Genomic DNA, 22,633 nt, shown 5'->3' with positions numbered 1-22,633 from the left:
AACAGAGAAACTGAATTTTAATTTTTATCTTATTTCAATTTATTTAAAGTTAAATATAAAAATTAACACTGATTTCAGTTCCTCAAATATGTTCGGAACAACCTGGGTATGTGAATCAACATTGTCAACTATACATTTTTTATAAAATCTAGATAAAGAGTCAGTATTTCTGATGAAAATTTAGCATCTACATCGAGGTGTGCTGTAAGTGTAAACTACACACCAGATGTTGAAGTCCTAGCATGAAAAGAAATCCTGTCAAGAATCTTTTATATTTGGTTAAATGTTGAAATGGCACTTTTAGACAAATGTTGGGTTAAGGAAATAAATTATTAAAATTCATCGTACCTGTTTATTTTATTTATTTTATTTTTAAAAAAGATTTTATGTGTTTATTTGAGAGAGAGAGTGAGGAAGAGAGAGAGAACACAAGCAGGGTGAGGGGCAGAGGGAGAAGCAGACTCCTCACTGAGCAGGGAGTCCAATGCAGGGCTTGATTTTGGGACTCCAGGATCATGACCCGAGCTGAAGGCAGACGCTTAACTGACTGAGCCACCCAGATGCCCCATTTTTACTTTTTAAATGGGCCTCCTCGAAAATGTTAAAGTACTTATGTTGCTTAAGTCATGTTTCTATCAGACAGCACCTGCAAGGCTGGAGTGCCTTCTGACATCGCTCCTTCTACCCCCCACCTGTGTATCTTGCATCCTTGATGGAGATGAGGGAGGATGCTAGAATCCTCAATCAGACTGGGTGGGGATGGGGATGGGGATTAGGAGTTAAGCGTTGGTCAAATTAAGCTTGAGAAGCTTCTGACCTCACGAGGAAGAGAGAAGAGGAAGAGAGAAAGTCACCAGGCAGCAGCCTCACCTGGAGCTCATTAGCAATGCAGATTCTCAGGCCCCACCGCAGGAAGTAAAATTTGCATTTAGATAAGATTCCCACATTGTTTGTTTGCACACGGAAGTTTGAGAGAGCTCGGCGGCGATCCTGGTGGCAGTTCTCTGACAGCTTTAGCCCGCTCAGTGACACAGGGAAGCAAGGTTAAGCCTGAGAGTGAGGCTGTGGAGGAGTTGGGAGCTTTGAAGAAATTGGTGGGGAAGTGTGGAGTAATTATCTAGGGTGGGAAGGTCAAGATGAATGCCGAGAAAAACCCAAGTCTTGATGAACTCAGTGAGATCTGTCAGCACCTTGCATGCTTTCCTTCTCCCTTTCAGCTGGGTGTCGTGCTGAGCTCCACCTGGCTGGGAGGGGGGAGGGGTATGGGGACTCCCATGGCGGATCAGAGTTTGAGGCCGGTTAAGAAGGAAGTGAAACGGGGAGGGACAGGGCAAAGGAGATGTGATAAAGAAGCTGTCAATCCTGGTGTGGTCACAGAGTTGTCGCAGTTGGGGTTGTTGAGCTGGGCAGACCGATGGGGATCAGAGTGTGGGCGCCTGACACGGAGATTACGAAGGGGACACAGTTACCGGCAATGAGAGGTCCTAGGGCAGCTATTATCTTGGGCTGGAATAAGAGAAGAGGAAATAGCTGTTGGCTTTGTGGAGTGTGGCGCTGTTTAGACAAATGCAGGTAAAACACGGGAGGGCCTTCCTGTGCAGGAGAGGTATGCAGAGCTGGGAATTCCCCTAGCAGGTCAGGGTGACCGAGGAGGCCAAGGTCCACGGGCGTCAGTGGGCAGGGCGAGAGGGCACACCTTAGCCACCGCAAACTCCTCTCTTCTGGTCCCGCTTAGCCTTCCAAATGCAACCACGCTGCCAGCAGATCAGGGGTGTGAACTCATCACTGAGTCACTGGGCTTCTCTCTCACCACCAACCGTAATAGCCGACAATATTTGCTAGGCCCCAAGCACTCGGAAACTGCTATTTTTAAACCTCACACCCTGTATTATTACCTCCCTTTCTACAGAAAAGGACACAAGGCTCCGAGAGGTTAAGTAATACACCTGGCCCCAGCGTCACGCAACCACTAACAGGATTTGAAAAGAGTCCTGGTCTGTCTAGCACCAAAGCCCGTGGAGAATTAGATTCAGTAGGGGGTGTTTCTTCCAGCCTCCCCTGAAGATTCTGATTCACATTTCTGATTCCAGAAAGAGGTATGCCCCGAGGAATGGACATATTTTCACAAGCCTTTCGGTGATTCTGACGGTCAGGGAGGACTGGAAAGCATGGCCCTGTACCCTGGCCACGTCACAAGGCGACACCTCCAGGAAAGGGGGAGCTCTCTCACCTAACCTGTTTCCAGTTCCACTTCACTGGCAAGATCACTAACAACAGACCCACATGCAAGCCTTTTTTAGTACTTTTCATGTAGGTGACTTCATCTGAGGCTTCAAAAGTGTAGGAGGAAGGAAAGAATGGTATGATTAGACTCATTTCTAAGGAAAGATGGGGCCCCATGCCTACAGCCACTCAGGGACAAAGGTAGGACAAAACTCTTGTTCCTGGGATGTTCAAATCCACTATTCTTTCTACTCCTGATTTCTTTATGAAAGTGCTCACTGATGTTTATAGGTAATAAGACTAATTTTCGGGTCATGAGCTCTAATGCCCTCCCCCACCCTGGCTTGGTGCAACAGAGTCCCTTTAACTCAACAGATGATGGGACTGGGCCGTCTGAGGCTGGGGATGAATGACTTTGTCCTTACCCTCCAGTGGTGAGAAGGAGGCATATTTACCCCCATATTTACCTCTGAAAAACAAAAGGGCGCTTTTTGGATAAAGTGAGTGATAAATGAAAAGACCTTTCTCAGGAGAATTAAGCATAAACTCAAAGTGACTAGGCACCTGGTAGGAGAAATCTGTAGGACAGATTACTGGTGCCCTGGGGCTGGCTTCGGAGAAAGCTGAGTTCCTGGCCCACTCCCTCTTGGTTCCCCCCACCCCACCCCCGGGCTCCAGGGAAACCACCCCAGGGGCCCACTCCTGTCAACCTCCCCTCTCCAATCACTAAGCTCTGGCTGTCCCAACCCTAAAACAACTATCAGCCTGATTCCTTTCGTTTCTTCTACTCCGTCTCCTGCTGCCTCTGATTTGACTCAACTTTACTCAACTCTGCTCCTGGGGCAGGGTTGCCAGAAGAATACCAAACGCCCAGTTAAATGTGCATTTCAGATAAGCAATGAACACTTTTTAGTGTGTTCCCAAATATTATATGAGACAATGACACATACTTAGGCAAAAAAATTATTTGTTGTTTGTCTGAAGTTCAAATATAACTGGTCATTCTGTGTCTTTATTTGTCAAAGCTTGTACCCTGACTCCAAGGGCACTATCATGACTCCCACCCCCTTCCCGACTTTTTTCTAGATGCCTGTTGACAGTCACAGGCCTCCCATTGTCCTAAAGGTGAAATCTCAATTCTGACCCCCTGCATCCTTGCTCAGTCCCATCTTTTTTTTTTTTTTAAATCAGACTCCATGCCAACATGGGGCTTAAACTCATGACCCTGAGATCAAGACCTGAGCTGAGATCAAGAGTCCTGTGCTTGGGGCGCCTGGGTGGCTCAGAGGGTTAAGCCTCTGCCTTCAGCTCAAGTCATGATCTCAGGGTCCTGAGATTGAGCCCCATGTTGGGCTCTCTGCTCAGAGGGGAGCCTGCTTCCTCCTCTCTCTGCCTGCGTCTCTGCCTACTTGTGATCTCTCTCTCTGTCAAATAAATAAATAAAATATTATTAAAAAAAAAAAAAAAAAAAGGAGTCCTGTGCTTAACTGTCCGAGCCACCCAGGTGGCTCCCCGGCCCATTTCTTATCACTCCACCCGCTTAACCCAAGACTGCTGGTATGTAGGGGTCCTAAACCACCTGCTTAAGATGCTGTTCCCAAATGAAACCTTCCTCATCCCGGCACTTGTCAAACTATCAAAACTAAAACGATATACTCTTTTACAATCTTCCTGAGAGACTCTGAGTTTCTTGAGGAGGGACTGGGCTGCGTCCTTCAGTTTGTCATCTCTGGAACCAGAAATTCCTGTCCGCTTGACGGACAGCAGGGGCTCAGTAATCTGCTACGAGTCTTATAAATTAGGCCTTTATCCCTTTTATCCAGGGATAAAAGGGGGTCAAGAGAAGGAGACATCACTTGCTGAATGCCCATGGCATGCCCTGGGCCCGGTGCTCCCTTTAGGATTCTTTTAGGTTTATAATCGTGATTCCGTGATCCGAAAATGGGCTCAGAGGAAAGCATGCAGTGAGGCTGGTGTGGAGTTTTGTCAGTGTGTGTCTCCACATTCCGCTTTCCCATGAGTCTGATGTGAATGCTAGCTGGAAAACGAATCTCCCTGGAGACTGCCCTAGCAGTTCCAGAAAGTGGAGGGCGCCTTCTGCAGTCAAATGCTCTACCCCTGAGCTATATCCCCTGGAGGGCGCCTTCTGGAGAGGAGGCCTAAGTGTAGAGAATGCGAGAGGTGTCCAGACATCTGGGGCTGTGCCTTTCACCTGGGGCTCTATTCTACTCCCAGGGTAGAGTAGTGTGACCTTCTTGCTTGGAAGGTCACATGTTGGGAGGGGACTTCCTAAAATGAAGTCTATGGCTTCTAAGATCTGAATTCACATTGAGAGCTGGGGTGGCTGGGGGAGGGGGTGGTTAGCCTGCCAAAATGTCCACCAGTCCCCGTAAGTAACTCCTACTTAAATTGTATCTATACGAATAAACATAGGAACTTTCAAATAGGCAATTTGAAAAAACATTTCTATTTTAATTGGTTTGAAATATACAATCTGAGTGGTAATCCTGCTTACTATGTTTACTCATAGGCACACTGCTTTCACTCATGGGCTCGCAGATTAAATCCTTCCCAAGTCTTGGTCTGTGACAAAGCTAGACTGGCCACCAGAGAGAATCATGGAAGGCTAAGTGCTTAGAGATGGCTCTGGAATCAGGAGGGGTTCTAGCTGCATTTTGTCAAGTCTAAGGGTCCCACTGCTGCCATTCAAGAAGTTAGCGCCCTAGAGGCTGAGAAAGACATCCAGCGGTAGTGTTGATTTGTGGCTATTAGCACTAGATAAGCGCCTGAAATAAAGCTGTTCAACGACCGGCAGCTTTGGCGTAATGGAAAAAAACATGGACTTTGCAACTATACACACTCTGGCGATGTTTCAGAAATTCCCAGAACCCATTTCCTGTTCTGCAAAATAGCACTCGGAGGGCATCCTTGCATTAGGGGCTGGGCAGGCTGAGATGACAGGGCCACGAATACTGGTAACCTACAACCCAAGTCAGGATTTCTGAGTCCAAAACACCTGCTTTCCAGGTTGAAATAACTTCAAGCAGGAAATGTCCTAGTTCCCAGGGACAGAGAGATTCCAAGTTCCATCTTTATGTTTGGACATTTGACGTTTTAAACCTGTGAAGTGCGTTCGGTTTTAAAAGAAGAGAATTGTCAAGGATGTTCAGCACAGATTTGTGTCTGATAATGAGAAATAGAAAACAATTTAAGTGTCTTCCGGTAGGAAATTAATTTAATAAATCAGCACAGCTATGTGATAGAATACTTTGCGGCATTAAAATGATGCTTTTGAAGAATTATCTAGTGACAAGAAAAATGGTCATGATAAAATGTTAAGTAAAATAAAAGCAATGGATAAAACATCATACAATGCGCCCCACTCTGGAAAGACAAGTAAAAAACACGCGCTTTCCTCAGGAAGTCGGGAGGCGTGTAGCGAACAGATTTTCCTCCTGTATGTTGGTGTTTTCTAAGTTTCCATCAATGATCACGCATTGCCTTTATATCCGAGAACCCTAGACGGTTGTCCCGGCCTCCCGAGGCGCGCGCGGAGCCGCCAGACGCGGGCGGGACCCCGGGCAGCCCCCAGCGCCCCCTGGCGGTATCCCGAGGCCCCGCCCCACGGGGGGCCGACGCGACGGGGCGGGGCGCGGAACCCCAGCCCAGCCCAGCCCAGCCCAGCCCAGGCCCGCCCAGCCCAGGGCAGGCCCGCGCGCTCCTTGCTGGACTAGCTGCGCCTGGAGGGAGGCCGGGAGTGAGGCCGGGAGCGCACCGTCGGAGCGGTCAGGCAAGTCAGGGGGCCGGGGCCGGCGGGAGTGGGAGACCGCGGGCCGGCGGGGACGGGGCGGGGGTGACGCCCCGAACTTTCTCCGAGTGCTCGGCCCGGGGAGGCGGCGCCGGATGACAATCTGTGGCCCTCGCCCTTGGAGTTTCTCTTTCCCGCGGCGTCCGGGCGGCCGAGGGGCGCCTGTTTCGCGTTGGGAGCGAGCAGGGGGTTGTGGGCCCGGGCGAGCGGGCCAGGGTCAGAGGGTGTCATGTCTCCCTCCTAATGGCGCGTGTCGCAGGGTGTGTCCACCATACGAGCCCCCAGAGTGGCCTGCTGCGCGCGGGAGGAGGGCTGTCAGGGCCCTGGGCCGGCAGGAGGGGGAGGGGAGCGGCCGGGAGGCTGGTGCCAGCCACGGCGCAGCCAGGTGAATTGAGTATGGGAATGGGGGGAGGGGGCCTGGCTCTTGGGGTGGGAGCAGCCAGCGGCCCACTGTCCCTAGCGTGGAGAAGTGGCCACCCCTGTTACCGTGACTTTGCCTCGGCCCGCCTGCTTCCAGCCACTGTCCCGAGGCTGGGTTGAGAAAGCAACAAGGAAGTGCTGTCTGCCTCGTGCCCTCTCTGGGTCAGCATAAAAACCCAACTGGAGCCTGGGAAAGGGGAAAACAAGTGGAGCCGGACAAGGAGCCAGCAGACGGTGGCAGGGCAAGCCGGGGAAGGCTGTTGGGAGGCTTGGCCCTGATCCGGAGGTCCTGCGTCAGATCCTGTCCTTGGGGGGGGGGGTCCTCCATCCCCCCTCACCCCACTGTGGCCTGGGTGTGGTATGGGGGGGTGAGGTTCTACTTGATGCCAGCTTAGGATGTGAGATAAGTGAAGGAAGGCCTGGGAACTAGGGTCAGAGCCAGATGTCAGGGCAGGTCCCTCGGGTGTCCAGTTCTCTGGGGTTCTGAAATATTCATCTCACTGGTGAGCTTTGGTTTCAAAGCTGGTGCCTTTGGCCTGGCCAGTGGTGGCAGCGAAAGCCAGGTGCTGCCTTGGGTCTGCTTTGTCTGGGGCAAAGTGGCAGCCATACTTTCTCTTCACCTGGTTGCTGTCCCTGGCCCTCTAGGCTGGGGACCCAAACAGAGAGCCAGTTTGTAACTTAAGAACAAGTGGTGGGACCACAGTGTCGAGGGCACTGACTTCCTCTGTCTTCTGGTGCCATGACCTCAGGGCCTCACTTGTAAAAATGGGCACGTCAGAGAGGTAATGATGGGGTACACTGAAAGTGTGGGGAGTGCGTCATATCAGGAGCTGGGGTAACAGCCACTTCAGCTACAACACCTCCCTGGGGACGGGGGCCTCGGCTGGAAGCTGTCCTCCTCAGAGCACATCCACCCCCAAACTTCTCACCCTGGCTCCTTCAGAAAGAGCAGAAGCCCCAGAGAAGAAACACATGCTCGTGTCTTCACAGGGCTGGAGTGGGAGGGCCAGAGTGGGCACGCTCAGACAGCTCTCTGGGAAGGAGGCCTCTGCTGACAATATGGTTAACACTGATGTGGGCCTTCTTGAATATTCTGCTGGGAATGCTGTGGAGGGGATGGCCTTGACCGGATCCTCCAACCCTAAGAGTCTGGTCTTCTAGACCAAAACCTGGGTGTTGTTTGGAAGTAGAGATGTTCGGAAGTCCACAGGACACAGTCCCGGCTGCTGAGAGTCCTCAGTACACTGGTCAGGGAGGAGGACGGATGAGTCTTTGTATTTAATGACTGGTATTTTTCCCATTCCATAAGGGTGATGTTAGGGGACGCCAGTCTCCTAGTACTGTGCTGGTTGAAGATGTCGCCCAGCCCTTGGCGTTAAGGCTACTGTGGAGATGACAGCAGCTGTCTTGTGGGGCGGGTGGTGGGGGGGAGAGGAAGGATCCCGAAGGATCCACTTGACGTAGAGTGAGGGGACACGCTTGTACTTCACGTGACTGCTCCGAGGGCTGGCTAGGAGGACAGGGGCTTTAAGATACGAGGGTTAGGACAGGAATCATTCTCAGGGTTGGGTCTCTGTAAAACAAAGGTGGACCGGTCAGGATCCCACGGGATATTAATTAGGTGTGCCCTGATTAAAACTGTTTCAGGCTCAAGGAAGTCCGGGGGGAAGCTGGGTTCAACAAAGCTGAACAGTTCTTGCCCCCTGCAGGACTGCACAGAGGCTGGATACGCCGTTGTGCCTTGGGAATTTCTGAAAGGGGTACTGGTTGTTTTTCAGACTTCTCTGTTTCAGAGCTCATCCAGTAACATCTCCGGGGTGTTCTTTAGAGCAGTCTGGGAAATGCCTGGCTGGATGAGTTTAGCTGTCAGCTCCAGGGTTCTGGGTAACTGGTCCCTCCCCGCTGCCCCATGGGGGCTGGTGTTGGGGGGTGGGGAAAGGAGGCCAAGGGAGGTCACTTGCCTGGTGGCAGGCTTAGAACTGGAGCCCAGTTCTCTGATCTCCCTCCTGCCTGGTCGTCTTTCTTGTCTACACTGTTAGACTGTTTCTCTGCCGGCTGCAGGGTAAGTGAGCGCCCTGGAAATGCTGGCCGAAGGTTCCAGAGGGCAATATGGGGACAGTTTGGGAGGGAGGATGTTAGGGCCACTCCCATCCCTGGAACATGCCATGTGTCTCTGCCTCTGTAGCCGTTCTAGATGGGGAGTAAGCCCAGGTGTAGATTCTTTAGGAAGCAGGGCGGTCTGCCCTGACCTGCTGTGCTCTGTCGGGTTGCTCCTTCAGAAGCAGAGGCTGTTGGAGTTGGAACAGACTCGATCTTTTGGCTCAGTGTACCTGTTTTATGGTGGGGAAGAGAGAGTCCAGGGATGGGGAGTGACCCACCCAGACTCACAGAGGGGTTAGGAGCCAGACAAGAACTCTGTACCTGCCTTCTAACCCACGGCTCTGGCGTGGTGGACTGACTCTCTCCAAGGGAAAGGTCCTCATTACACCAGCCCATCCTGGGTGTGAGTCTGTGCACGAAGGTGGCTGATAGGGGTGCCTGAGGGGCTCGTGTTCCAAGCAGGTGTAAAAGCAAAGGGCCTGGACTCTAAAATCGGATGTCTAGCCTGGGTTCCAGTACATCTCTGATGTTTGCCTGCTGTGGGCCCCTAGATCTGTTTTCCTCTGAATTTCAGTTTTCTCCTCTGGAGAGTGGGGATAAGAACACACCTCAGAGGGCTGTTGTCAGGCTCAGGCCTGCCTTGGGAGCCAGTGACGGGTACCCATACTCACTGCTATAAGCGGCTCTCTTCCTTCCTGCCCGCCCTGCCCACTGAGGGAAGGGTTAGTCCCCTCTCCACCGTGGGTTGCTAATTACATCTGCCTCTCCTCCCTCCTAATCTCAGGACACAAGGAAAAGATGAAAGGCAAGGGAGGAGGCGGCTAGGCACAGTGTTTCTGAGTCCTCCTTCCTTATCTGCACTTCCAGGCCTTTGGGACCAGTGACGTGGTTGGAGTCACTGAGCTTACCCACACTGGTGACACACTTATATTCTCCCCCCCACCCCCCCTACCCCCGTGAAGAAGGGTGACAGAGCTGTGGGGCTCCTTTGCTCTCCAGGGCATCTTCCCCACCCCACCTCTCTCAGCTCAGATGGGAGAGGCTGCCCTGGGCTTGCGACTCCGGCCAGGCCGGGAGGGAAGTGGAGGGTTGGCAGTCTTATCTGTTTCTGAGCAGGGTGGAGGCACAGAGGAGGGGGGCGGAACCGAAGGCGGGTGGCTTGTCCTGGCTCCGCCTCAGCTGTGTGTGTGCTTACATCTGTTCTAGGTTCTCAGACAGTGGGCAGGGCTGGCTGGGAATGGAAGTTCCAAACCTGTGACCCACAGGGCCTTTTGTGCGCTGGGCAGGAACTTTCTTGGTATTGGGGTTTCCTGGTGTGTCAGACAACCAGATGATTTCTAAAGGTACTCTAGCTCTTTTTAGATCTATTCCGCGTCATGCTGTTATTCCCAGAAGCCAAGCAGACAGAAGGATAAGTTGATTCTGGGCCTGTTGGTCCGCGTGCAGGCAGTCTGGTGACTTGCCCAGACACCTCTGGGTGTATCTTTTTACTTCTCTGCCCTGGTGGCTCTGTGCTGGCACCAGGGCAGGGGAGTGGGGGGCCGGTTCCTGGGGCTGGGGGAGAGCTGGGGGCGTTGGGGTAGTTAAAGGAAATGGGAGGGAAGGACTGTGCTCCTACGTCTGCTGGGTGGGGTTTCCTGAGATGCACACTTTGAGCTATTCTTTCCATTCTGACTCTGGGCATCCGTTCCTGGCAGAGAGGAGGGCAGGCTGCCTGGGACCAGTCAGCTGCTCCTTTCTGCGAGCACACACACACACACACACACACCCTCTTGGTTCCACCCTTCTGTGCAGATTCCAGAGCTTTAACCCTTCAGGGGCCCCCAGGAGAGCTTGAGGCTGGGCCTCAGCTGGCTGGGCTGTGGTGGCCACACTGAGCTGGCTCCAGGGGAAGGGGCTGTTCCACCCCACGGCTGTATCTGAAATCCCTGACAGCCAGCGAGTTCTGCATTGGAGCCCACACGCTTCTGCTGCTAGGATGGCTGCGTCTGGAGGAGAAAGGAGAGCTTCTGGCAACTTCCTGCGGGGGCATTGGGGTCCTGAGGGTGAAGGAGCAAACTTAGCTCTGTAACATGGCAGGGATGGGGCAGAGTTAGAATGTCTTGGTAACAGGCAAGGTGAGGAAGAAAGTTCTAATGATTCAGGCTGCCGGCAAGGGAACAATCTGGCTCCCAGTTACTGGAGTGTGTTCAGGAGAAGCTGAGTACCTGCTGTGTTTTAGGAAAAGTCAGGCTTCCAGTGGGGAGCCTTAAAGTTCCCTTTTAGCCCATGGAGACCGTGAGCTCCTCCACTAGCTCCTGGTGGAACTCAAATGACCCGATTGCTGGTTTCTGGTCTCTGGATTGTCTCCCTTCCCTTTCCCCTCATTCCCTTTCGACTCCACGTTCTCCAGCTCCTGCCCTTAGTCATAGCTACAAAAGCAAACACTGACTACTTCCCCCTGTCCCTACTACCCAGGCGGAGGCCAGCTTCAAGCCTTGTCCTTAGGAGAGGCCTCGAGGCCATGGAAGTGGCCAGGCCCCTCATGTAGGCTGGGCAGCAGTCAGCAGCCCCCCACCCCCCTACCCCGGCCCTGCTCAGAGGTGAGTGAGGCTGAACTTAGCTACTTCCCTGACTTGTTTGAACACCGTCTCCTGTGCCCAGGACTCAGAAAGCTGGGATGTGGTCCCAGTCCCCCGCCTAGCACTGTGACCATGGATGGGTCACTCTATCTTTCTGTGCGGTTGGTAAAGCAAGGGGGTTGGCTCGTCTTTGATGAGTGGACTTGCTTTCAGCTCAGGCAGTTAAGACTCTATCTCTGACCACCCTCCTCACCTCCTGGCGGTTATTTGGGAACTGGGATTTGGGGGGGGGGGATTTTAGAGGGAGGCTGAACAGCTCGGTGTCTACTTGTCATGTAAGCCTTCTGTTATTGCTAGAGTCTTAGATGGGGAGCCATGAGATGTGAAAAGAGGCTTCGATGGACAGGGTGTCCAGCTGTGGGATTAGAGTGTGGCCTCTGGAGTCCATCTTGAGCTCAGGTGTGGACTTCATCTCACCCTAGCTAAGTAACCTTGGGCCAGTGACTTAATCCTTTCTTCATCTATGGGATAACATTACCCACCCTGCTGGACTACTATGAGGATTAATAAAATAATAACTAAAAACAGCCACCATTTACTCTTTTTATCGGGGGTCAGGTATCCCTCTAAGTGCTTTATGTGTAGTTGTTCAGTTCTGTACTAGTATAGTGTTAAACCCATTTTCCAGGTGGAGAAAACGAGGCATAGTGGGGTCAAATGGTCCAGTGCCAGTCTCTGGTAAGCGTGGGCTGGTGGCTGAGCCCTTGGACACCTGGACTATGACCTGCTATGTCCCAGCAGGCTGGTCTACTGGTGAATTCCTCTGAAACCAGAAGAGTCAGAGGGAGGGGCAAGGGAGGAGCAAGGGAGTCCTTATGCATCAGTAGCCTTCTGAGTGGAAACTGGCTGCTGGAGTCTCCTGGGGGGCCCTTTCAAGGCTGACCTTGCCCTTGGTGATTCACCCCGCACTCTGCGGCCACAGCCCCTGTGGTCTGGGAAGGGACCTGTTGGCCTGGCTCGGCTTAGAGGAAGGAGGGAGGACCAGCTGCTTGGCTGGACAAAGGGCAAGCTCCACAGAGCTGGGTGCCTCTGAGAGTTCAGTCTGCTGGAGCTGGAGCTCACAGATCACCTGGCCTGTGACATGTCCTTTTACAGAGGTGGACCCTGAGCAGCAGACAGGGCCGGGTCACGGTGACATCCCTGTGGTAGCCTCACTGGGGCTTCCAACCATGGAGCCTTCCCTGCCAGGGTCTCTTGGGTCACGTTCAGCCTGTTCACCTGTGTACCACCACCCAGATGGCTGGGCATCCCATCGACCTGGGGCCGGGATGGCCGTAATGATGACAGACAGAGAGCCCTACTGCAAAGGTGACCTGTTCACACCTCTACAAACAGGATGCCATTCTCTTGGTGGAGTTAGAAGGGGCTCCTGGAGACGGGCAGGCAAGGGGCTGTAGAGAGAAGGAGCCTCTTGCCTATGGATGAGAGCCAGTTTGTGTTTCATCCTTTTGAAAGATCTGTGATAATTTACATATTACAGCTACCTGTGCTAATTTCCCTACCCTTACAGGAGACCAGAACATTGCCACAGCAGTTCGGTTCCCTGTTTCTGAAACTCGCAGCACTCAGTGTTTGGTCTTTTCCTGTTCTCTTTGGCTCCTTATCTCGTCAGGTCACTCTCCTCGACTGTGTAGACCTTCACCACAAGCCTGGCGTGGAGGTGCTGTCGCACCCTCACTGCTGGAAAGGTCTTTCTTATTTCTGACCTGACACATTCTTGTTGTGCTGGTCTGTCTACTCTGGGAGGATGGAGAACAGCTTTCCTCAAAGTAACCCATTTAGAGGCCTGGCCTGTTACTCGATCCCTTCTCCCTGCCTCTCCCTACCTCCCCTCTGAGCTATCCCACTTCTAAGAGAGAAGAGGTAGCACAGTCCTTTCTCGGATCCCTGGACTCCGTGGAGTACCCTAATAAGAGAAGCCAGTTCCCTCTTCCTTCCAGCAGAAGTTCTGGGGATGTCTGCCTGTCTGGATCCGGGGGTGCTTCCTCCCTGTGAGGTCCTAAAGTTCTGCCCCTTGGGAGATGCTGCAGGAGGAGGCTGTGGCACTGTCAAGGCTCATTACCAAGGACGTAGGGCCTTTCTGGGACCTCCTCCTTAGCTTTTCTCCAGCCCCAGCTTTGCTACCTCAGAGGGAACACCAGGCCTGGAGGACATTTATCTGGCCTAAGAGGACCGAGAATGCAGTGTAACACAGATCATGCATGCCCAGGCCCCTGAAGGCCTCGGTGCTGTTTGTGCCTTCCTTCCTCTGCTAGTTCTGGGACCCTCGGAGTTATACGTCCCTTCACTGTTAGGCGTCTTGATTCTCTTATCTGAACTGAGCATTTGGGGCCATACAACCTGGAGGTCGCTTTGAGCTGTTTTGGGGGCTCCCAGCGTTCTTCAGCCTTCCCCTGGCTATGGGAGTCTTCCTGCTACAGAGAAGATATGGGCCAGGTCTGGTGGCAGACTCCTCAGGGCGCTCTCCTTCCCCCCTAGCCACGGCCCCTGCTGGGGAACATGGGGATACCAGAGGCCCCGGGGTTCAAGACATGTGTCTGTCCCTCCAGGGGGGTTCGGGGCCTGCAGACACTGTCCACTCCCCACACAACACAGCCAGAGGCTGCTATAGACCTATCGGATGTGCCTCAGCGGATGTGCTCAGCTATTACCCGAAGTAACCAGAAAGCCCTGTCTCTGGCCTGCCCTTTTCTGCAGTTTCCCAGCTCCCAGTGGCCAGCCCAGCGCACCCACTCACCTAGACCTCTCCAGCGTCCCCTGACTCAGCCACTGGCCTCCCCTGACTCAGCCACTGGCCGTGGGCTGGCTGCCCTCCGGCTTGGTGCCTGGTGGCTCAGCCCTGGGGTTCACTTGTTGTCCACACCCCTCCCCCTCCACTTGGAGCCTTGGCTCCTCCCCAGCTCTGCCTTTCAGGCCCTAAGCTCCTGCCAGCTGCCCTGGGGGCTGGGCTGACCCCTGCAATGGGTCCCAGCTGGCCCTGTGACTCACCCAGAGGCTTGGCTGGTCCCTGGAAGCTTTGCTTAGCTGAGCACAGGGAGTTCCCGCCCCGCCCCGCCCCTCACACCACCGGGGCCCAGTGACTGCTCTGGGCTCCAGCACAAACCTCCCCTTCTGCTTTCCTGGGGCCTGAAACGGAACCGAAGTAGTGCCATGGCCAGAAAGCTGGCATGAAGGCAGAGGGGCTGGGGCTGAGCTGGTGGGGCCAGCGGCACTGTGGGGATCAGGAGGATGGCCTGAGGGCAGAGTGTGATGCACCGGGAACATGATTAAGAGAGAGAAGATGAGGGTCCCCTCTCCTCAGGGACAGCCTGGACTGGGGCCCCGTGTGCCGGCTCTGGGCACCCTTGATTGCTTTTCTCATCTCCATTTCAGGTGCCAGCAGCTGGGGTCTCCCCTCAGCCCTCGAGCAGCTATGTCCCACCCCAGTGCCCCACCTCCATATGAGGACCGCAACCCCCTGTACCCTGGCTCTCCGCCCCAGGGGGGCTACGGGCAGCCATCCGTCCTGCCTGGTGGCTACCCTGCCTACCCAGCCTACCCCCAGCCTGGCTACGGTCACCCCGCTGGCTACCCGCAGCCAATGCCGCCTGTCCACCCGATGCCCATGCACTACGGTGAGTCCCTGAAGGGAGCTGGGGGGAGGGGATGGCGGGGCAGCATCCGGCCCACGCAGAACACCTCTTTTCCTTCCTTCTCAGCTTCCTGTCTCATCCCTTTTTTCATTTCCTCTTTAGTTCTCTCTTCCTGTCTCCTCATCTTTGTTAACTCCCCCACCTGCCCCCTCGGCACCTCACCCCCCCACCAGATGCCTGCTAGCCCCTTATTCAGCAAGGAAACTGAGTCCACAGTCATACACCAGAACTTACACATCAGATGAGAAAGTGGCAGGATGAAGTAACTAGTTACTGTTCCTAATTAGACAGTTGTCCCCTCTGCGCCCAGACTCCTCCTCCCTCAGGAATTGCCTTTGGAACCGGAAGCACTTTTTTTTTTTTTTAAAGTATTCTTGGTGCTAACAGGTCCTCCTCTGTTAAGATAACATCTGAGTTTTGCAAACGTCTAGAAGTCATTTGGATGTTTGGTATATGTCACGGCAGGTAACTGCTCTGTTGGGTCCAAAATGAGAGATTAGATGTGGCGACTTTTGGTGAATGGCTCATGTGCGGATTTTGAAAGCGGTTCTCAGGGAAGAACTGAAGGAACATTCTGAGCCCCGCAGTCTCTGGAATGCCGGGCCACGGCCAGCCCTCAGCCGCCTGCACTTGTTCATACATGTTCCGGCGGGGATATTCACACGCCAGTCACATTCATGGTCACGCCCTGTCCTGGGCATGCAGACCCCTAGCATCCCTGAATGCTCATGTTTGCCAGATGGAGGACACGACCCCCACTCTGTTCCCCGTCCTCCGCACGTACACTCCGTGTGTCTACCTGCCTTTCCTCTCTTCATTCCTGCCCTGCCGCTGCCAGCTCCTGTCACCGAGGCTCCGAGCCTGTCCCTGCCGGCTTCCCCACTAGGTCGAGACCCCCAGATGACATGGGACCATGGGTGTTCACACCACAGAGCACCCAGGTGTGGGCCAGACACCCTCATGCAGGGAGGCCTCAATGAGTGTGCCCTGGGGCGCCTAGGTGACTCAGAGGGTTAAGCTTCTGCCTTCAGTTTGGGTCATGATCTCAGGGTCCTGGGATCGAGCCCTGCATGGGGCTCTCTGCTCAGTGGGGAACCTGCTTCCGCCTCTCTCTCTGCCTGCTTGTGAACTCTCTCTCTGTCAAATAAATAAAATCTTAAAAAAAAACAACACAAATAAGTGTGCACTGACAGATGGGCTCATACCTCAGGCCCCTCGTGGCAGGGACATATGGCTCTGTGTGGTGTCCAGGCCAGCACTGGGTCACCTTGAGGGTGTCTAGAAAACCTGGCTGGGGTCAGGAGCTCCTGAGTATATGGCACTGGTCTTTTGGCTGGAGATACTAGAGACTCTGACATAATGTCATGCGGGCTTCGGGATTGAGGCCACTTGTCCCACTTCCCTGTTGGTCACATGTGATCTGTCCCCCCAGGCCCAGGCCAGGGCTATGATGGGGAGGAGCGAGCAGTGAGTGAAAGCTTCGGGCCCGGAGAGTGGGATGATAGGAAAGTCCGACACACCTTCATCCGAAAGGTGAGACACGGCCTGGGAGGCCACTGTCCCTGGGCCCCTTGGGCTGGGGGAATGGGGTGCAGGTGGCCAGGCACTGTGAACCCTGGGCACTCATTCCAATGGAGATATGCTGCTGCCTTCCAATGTCTTTCTAGTTTTGCCCTGCCATGGCGGGGGGTTGGGGGGGCGGGGGGCATCTCCTCTGACCCATGTTCCCTGCCTTTCACTCCTCTCTTCTTTGACCTTGTGGCCAGGGACAGATTCAATCTGGGAAAACCTAGGTGGGTTCTGCCGAAGTGTCCTGCCCTCCCCAAACTTCTTTCTCCTGTGAGATTGGCAGCAGCTTGCAGCCAGAACAGTCACCCTCCTACTCCCCAGCCCCCATGTGCGCATGCGCTACTCTAGGTGGGCAAAGGAGCGGGCACGGGAGTGCTGTGTGAGCTGGGAGGAGCCTGCCTGGTAGTGGGGGGCGGGGTGCAGGGGGTTGGGGGAAGAAGGGAAGCCAGGCTAGCCACAGGACATGTGCAGGTGGGGGTGGGGGCAGAGGTGAGGGGATAGTAAGGAGCAGCTGGAGGTCGGGGTCAGTGTTGGGAGTGTGGGTAGGCTCTGAGCCAGACTCCTTACTCTGGGGTGGCCTTTAGGACAGGCAGCAGCAGGGGAGGGCCCTCAGGTGGTAGCGAAGTAAGACTAGATCCTTCAAAATTAAGAAAGAGCCCCTTCCCCACCATCAGAGCCAGTCTTTGGGGCTCCTGGGGGAGGGCTGGCTGCTTCCTGGGGGGATGGTGTGACACGTGCTGCCCCCCCCCCCCCACCCTGGCTTGCGTTCCAGGTTTACTCCATCATCTCCGTCCAGTTGCTTATCACGGTGGCCATCATCGCTATCTTCACCTTCGTGTGAGTCTGAGGACTCCACCCAGTTCTACTGGGTCCCCTGCGGGGAGTGTGGGTTGGAGGGGACCCTGTGCTCAGATGGACCCGAGGGGGAGTTTGCATGCAGTGGCTGGGAGGGCCTGGGGAAGGAGGTAGCCAAGCCTTGTGTGACTCCTCTCCTCTACTCCCCTGCTCCACAGGAAGCCGGTTGGTGAGTTCGTGAGGAGAAACCTGTTTGTCTACTACCTGTCCTAGTGAGTCTCTGCTCCCCTCTGCTGTGTGTTGCATGTGCTGGGGGCGGGGGGCTGGGCAGGGAGATGGCGGGGGTACCTCGGACCAGCTTCTTTCAGGGCAGGGATCAATATATGTTCTGAGAGGGGCCCTTCAAACTACCAGCTGTGCTGGGAAGTGTGGGTGGGTGGGAGTGACCCAGTGAGGACTGACAGCACCACAGAGCTCCTGAGAGCAGGGGTGGGGGACTGTTGGCCACGGGCAGACTGTCAGATGGTCCCCAAGTTCTCTTAGCTTCTCTGCCACAGTCTCCTTCAGCCTCCTTCCTGCCTAAACCCTGCATCTCAGAGGATCTCCAGGGCCTTGGCTGGGGTAATCCTGTCCTGGGTAGCCTCCCCTCAGACTTCCAGATGGTTCTGTGGACGCCCAGCTTCCGAGAGCCCCCAGTCTGCTGGCCTGCTAAGTGCTGCCAGGTGGGGCACGGAGGGGGCTGGGGGGGTGAACGGGCCTGGAGACGACTTCCTCTTCTCTTTCTTGCCAGTGCTGTCTTCCTGGCCACCTACCTGACCCTCGCCTGCTGCCAGGGACCCAGGTGAGTCCTAGATAGATGATGAGAAGGGACAGTGGGGAGCAGGGGGGACAGATGTTTGGGGGAGAATGGGAACCTTGACAGCAGCTGAGTGGTGATGGGCACAGCTGAGGTGCAGGTGTGTTCAAAGTCCCTTGCCTGTGTGGGATTGAGTCTGTCACGTGGCTGCGGCTTTTACGGTACCTCTGCACGGTAGGTAACGCTTTAACCATTTCACAAGTAGGAAGAACCCAGTGCTCAGAGAGGCCGAGTAACTTCCTCACAGTCACACCAGCAGGCAGTGTATGAGCTGCAGAAGGACCCGGGTCTGTCCCACTGGCCCATGTTGTCCCTGCGTAGAACACCTGCGCCGGTACCAAAGGCCAGGCCAGCCTCCCTCCCCCAGGTCAAGGCCTCATTCTCCAAGCACCTGAGCCAAGAACTACCTTCTGCTCAAGGAGTCTCTGACACCTGGTGGTCCCCAAGTCACTTAATCACGTCTCTTTCCCTTCAGACGCCGTTTCCCATGGAACATCATCCTGCTGACCATCTTTGTAAGTCACGAAGGGCGTGAGGGAGGGTGGGTCCCAGGAAGGGCTGGAGACATGACCATGGAAGATGTCCCTGGTGCTCTCTTCCGACCCTAACCTGACCCACGGCCTCGGTCTCCCCTTGGCTGCCTGGGACTCGGTCACACGTGGCCCCAGCTCTGGCAGTCTGCCGTGGCCGTGCCTCCAGGGGCCGGCCTTTCTTACATGTTCCACTCTCGTCTTTGTCCTCCCCTCAGACTCTTGCCATGGGCTTCATGACGGGCACCATTTCCAGGTATACTCAGGACAAATCACCACACTTTTGCGGAGTATTATGGGGGAGTGGGGCATCCCTAGGATGGCAGTCATCTGCGTGGAGCGGGGGGATGCTGGGCATGATCCCTCTTGAAGTGAGAGTTTTGAAGTCATTCCTGCATGACTTATGCCTCTGGCCTCTCCACACTCCTTTTCCCCCGCAGCGTGTATGAAACCAAGGCCGTGATCATTGCAATGATCATCACTGCTGTGGTGTCCATTTCAGTCACCATCTTCTGCTTTCAGACCAAGGTGAGGGTATGGGGTTGGGGGGCTTCCCTGGCCACCCCACACCCCCTTTATTTATATAACCTGGCCCTCCAGGCTTGGCCCTGCAGCAGGCCTGCCACGGCCCAGACCACTCTACACCAGGGATTTCCCTCAGAGACCCCGATCCCCTTCCCCACCTATCTGCACCTGCGAAACTCCTCCTTGCAGGTCCCTAGAATGTCATGGTTACTGCGGCGCCTTCTAGGAGGCAGCACTGGGGTTTCGTGGTCGGGGAGCTGGGGCAGTCTGGCTGGGCGGCTGGTTGTAACACTCATCTGATGGGTGCCTCCTTCTCCCTTCTCGGCAGGTGGACTTCACCTCGTGCACAGGCCTCTTCTGTGTCCTGGGAATTGTGATGATGGTGACTGGGATTGTTACTGCCATTGTGCTGTCCTTCAAATATGTGAGTGTCCTGGGAGAGCTGGGCTCAGTGAACCTAGCTCTCAGAGGAGACTTTCCATATAAAGTGTTGGGAGTAGGCCCCACCCAGGCCTCTGGGCAGGCTCTGACTTCTGGAAGCCCTCCACTGGCTAGCAAAGGGACCAACACCAGAGCACCATCCTTTGGGTTAGGGTAAGCTCTATCTGGAGTTAGAAGGCCCTGGGAGACTTAGAACCCGAAGCCCTGGTCAGCATAGCAGAATTCCCATGGGAAGTAGTGGGTGAGATGTGCCTGACAGCTGAGGTTAGGTTCTAGAAGGGAGATGGGAGAGGTGCCCAGGACTAAGAAGCTGGGCTTGGATGGAAGGGGCCCGCGAGGAGGGGAGCACAGTGCTGGGAGGGCACCTGCCTACCGGACCATGGCCGGCCCTGGCCTTCTGTGAACAGGCAGCTGGAGGGCTCCAGGATTCTGGCATTCCTTAGTGTTCCTGGGGGCTTCCTTCCCAGGCTGGCTGCAAGAACCACAATTAAGTGTGGACTAGGACTGGGGGAGAGGTGACAGGGCTCTTCAACCAGTGTCTGCCTGGCTCTGCCCCTCCCGGAGTGATAACACAACCACCTGCTTTTTCCCAGAAGAACAGGGGACACTTCTGTACCCTAACTTTGGAGACTGGTATCATATAAGCACTGAAGGATGGCCCGTTTTCTCTGTCCAAATTTGTTACTATTCTTTTTTTTTTTTTTTAAAGTAATCTCTACACTCTATGTGGGGCTCGAACTCAAAACCCCGAGATCAAGAGTTGCATGCTCCACTGACTGAGCCAGCCGGGCACCCCAAATATGTTACTCCTCCTAATTTCTTCCTTGATCTAGAAGGCAGAACTGGTCCTTTCATGTAGCTACCTTCCTGGGTCTCCCGACTCAAGTACCAGAAGTCAGGGGTTGGGGAGAAGCCGGTTCTGAGGAACTGCCTGGGCTTGTGCTTGGCTAAGATCTCTAACACCATCCCTGCTTCCTCTCTCCAGATTTACTGGCTCCACATGGTCTATGCCGCTCTGGGGGCCATCTGCTTCACATTGGTGAGTAAGGACCTGTTCCCTCTCAGGAGAGGAGCTGAGGGGCTTGGGCAGGGAGTGACCAGAAGGATACAGCATGATTTTAGGCTGCGTTGGAGGCAGGGGCGGGCCACAGCTACCCATCCCTCTCTCCACTGTCAAGAGGGGACTGCTTTTCTGGGCATTCCTGCCCCCTCTTGTTCACTACCAGCTAGGGAGCACACCCAGGAAGCCATATCACAGATGAGGGTGGGTCTCTTCCCCTTTCTAGATGGTGGGCCCCTTGCGAGTAGACATTATGTGCTGTGCTGTTCATTAGCGTGTCTCTAAGCAGCACGGAGGCTCCCAGGACAGATCTGCTGGGAACAGCTGAAACGAGAACCAGAAAGGACCTCTGGCCACTGAGCCCTGGGGTCCTCACGTGTGCCTTCCCTGTTCCTACAGTTCCTGGCTTATGACACGCAGCTGGTCCTGGGGAACCGGAAGCACACCATCAGCCCTGAGGACTACATCACTGGCGCTCTGCAGATCTACACTGACATCATTTACATTTTCACCTTTGTGCTGCAGCTGCTTGGGGATCGCAATTAAGGAGCATCGCATTCCGCCCCTCCGTGGGCTCTCCCTTCCCTCGAGGGCTAGGCGGCTGTGACTGGAGTCTGGACCTCACATCCGTCCCTTTCCTTTCCCTCCAGTAACATGCCCAGTTTCTTTTCTGTCCTGGGACGGGTGGCCTCTCTGGCGGGAGATGCACAGGTACCTGATGGGCTGGAGGAACTGGGGACTAACTTGCCTTTGGCAGACCCAGACAGCACGAGACAGATGTGCCTTCTTCCTCCACCTGCTACATGGCACCAAACTCTTCTCAACAGCTGGGGTTGCAGGGAGGGACTAGGAGAGCCTATTCTCTAGCCAAAAAGGAATACGAGCAGTAGAAGTGACTTCAAGGTGATGAGGTGTCCCCTCCCACCTCTGCCATAGGCTTCCAGGGTCTGTAACTAGAGCTATTTCCTTCCTCAATGACCCAGAAGGCCAGAGAACTTTGTCCCCAGCCTCCTGGACTGCTAGGCCATTATCCAGTACTCCTTTGACAACCCTTGGTGCCTTCGAGCTCATGAAAGTAGAAGAAATCTGTGCCCATGGTTTTCCCCCGCTTCAGTCCCTCTTCTTTCAATGGCATATACTGTTTATTTGGAGCGGGGCAGGAAGAGGAGAGTAAGCAAAGTCAAGCACAGGGGCCAAGCACAGAGCAGCATCTCCCCTGGGCTTCTGCAGGGCTTCTGGTGGTGGAGAGGACAGGCCTGTTCGCAGCTGCCTGGGGCCTCCCTGGGTGCTTCTGAGATCTCTGGTCAGAGAGACCTCTGGCTTCCTGTGCCTAAGCTGCTCAGAGCAGAAAGTGAAGAGCAAAAGTCAGGCACTGGGGTGATTTGTGGACTGTAAGTGTGGCCAGGAAGTAACGAGGAGGAAGACAGGCCAAGGTGGGGATAGGGGAAATGCTCTGCGTCTTCCACCTGGTCTGAGGGAAATGAAAGCCTCCTGTGGTGTCCCTGGCAATGTCTGTGTTCTTTCCTTACGATAACCTGGGGAGGATCCTGAGCAAAAGGAGACTTCCCCTCAGTTTGTGCTGAGGGATTTTAGACCTGAGCCTTATCTCTCCAGCCAGCTGCCACTTTCTTCATGACATCAAGTGCCTCAAGCTGAAATGGGGAAGGGGGACAAGAGTCACTCGGTGGGGGGTGGAAACCAAATCAGCCTGAGAGTATCAGCCTGAAGTAGGACTTCTCTTAACTACTTGGTCCTAAATATATCATGCAAAAGGACATAACTAGAAATGTAATAAAGTTTTATGTTTAGAAGTTAAACCCCTATTTGGATCTGATTTCTTTAAGGTGGGAGCTCTCGGAGTGCTGGTTTGGCTCTGCCCAAAGCACCCACTTCCAACCTCTGCATTCCGGCTTGGCGTCTTCTGCCTTTGCTAAGATAACCAAGTACATTTTGCCCCACTGCTTCTTGGTGATGGATGCAAAAGACTGGTAAAGGTTCAACCTTGAAATATCGGGTCTGGCAGGGACCTGTCGGAGCAGCGGCACATGACCTT

At 54.5% G+C, this 22,633-nt stretch overlaps 2 protein-coding genes across 2 annotated transcripts in view; one reads left to right on the top strand and one right to left on the bottom strand.

The window, feature by feature from the left end:
* PNKD (PNKD metallo-beta-lactamase domain containing) overlaps positions 1-22,633 on the bottom strand; it is a 61,328-nt gene that overhangs the window by 35,688 nt on the left and 3,007 nt on the right. The window lies entirely within an intron of this gene.
* On the top strand, positions 5,904-22,397 carry TMBIM1 (transmembrane BAX inhibitor motif containing 1). Its single transcript, XM_059393460.1, has 12 exons — positions 5,904-6,013; positions 14,545-14,786; positions 16,237-16,337; positions 17,146-17,210; positions 17,387-17,440; positions 17,959-18,009; positions 18,500-18,539; positions 18,773-18,810; positions 18,995-19,082; positions 19,408-19,503; positions 20,506-20,559; positions 20,980-22,397. The coding sequence occupies exons 2-12, from the start codon at positions 14,585-14,587 to the stop codon at positions 21,124-21,126; spliced, it is 936 nt and encodes a 311-aa protein (XP_059249443.1). The 5' UTR covers positions 5,904-6,013; positions 14,545-14,584; the 3' UTR covers positions 21,127-22,397.

The sequence above is a fragment of the Mustela nigripes genome, chromosome 3 (assembly GCF_022355385.1).
Source record: "Mustela nigripes isolate SB6536 chromosome 3, MUSNIG.SB6536, whole genome shotgun sequence".
Classification (NCBI taxonomy): Eukaryota; Metazoa; Chordata; class Mammalia; order Carnivora; family Mustelidae; genus Mustela; species Mustela nigripes.
Note: the sequence above shows the minus strand (reverse complement) of the source record. Positions and strands in the feature narration are given on the sequence as shown.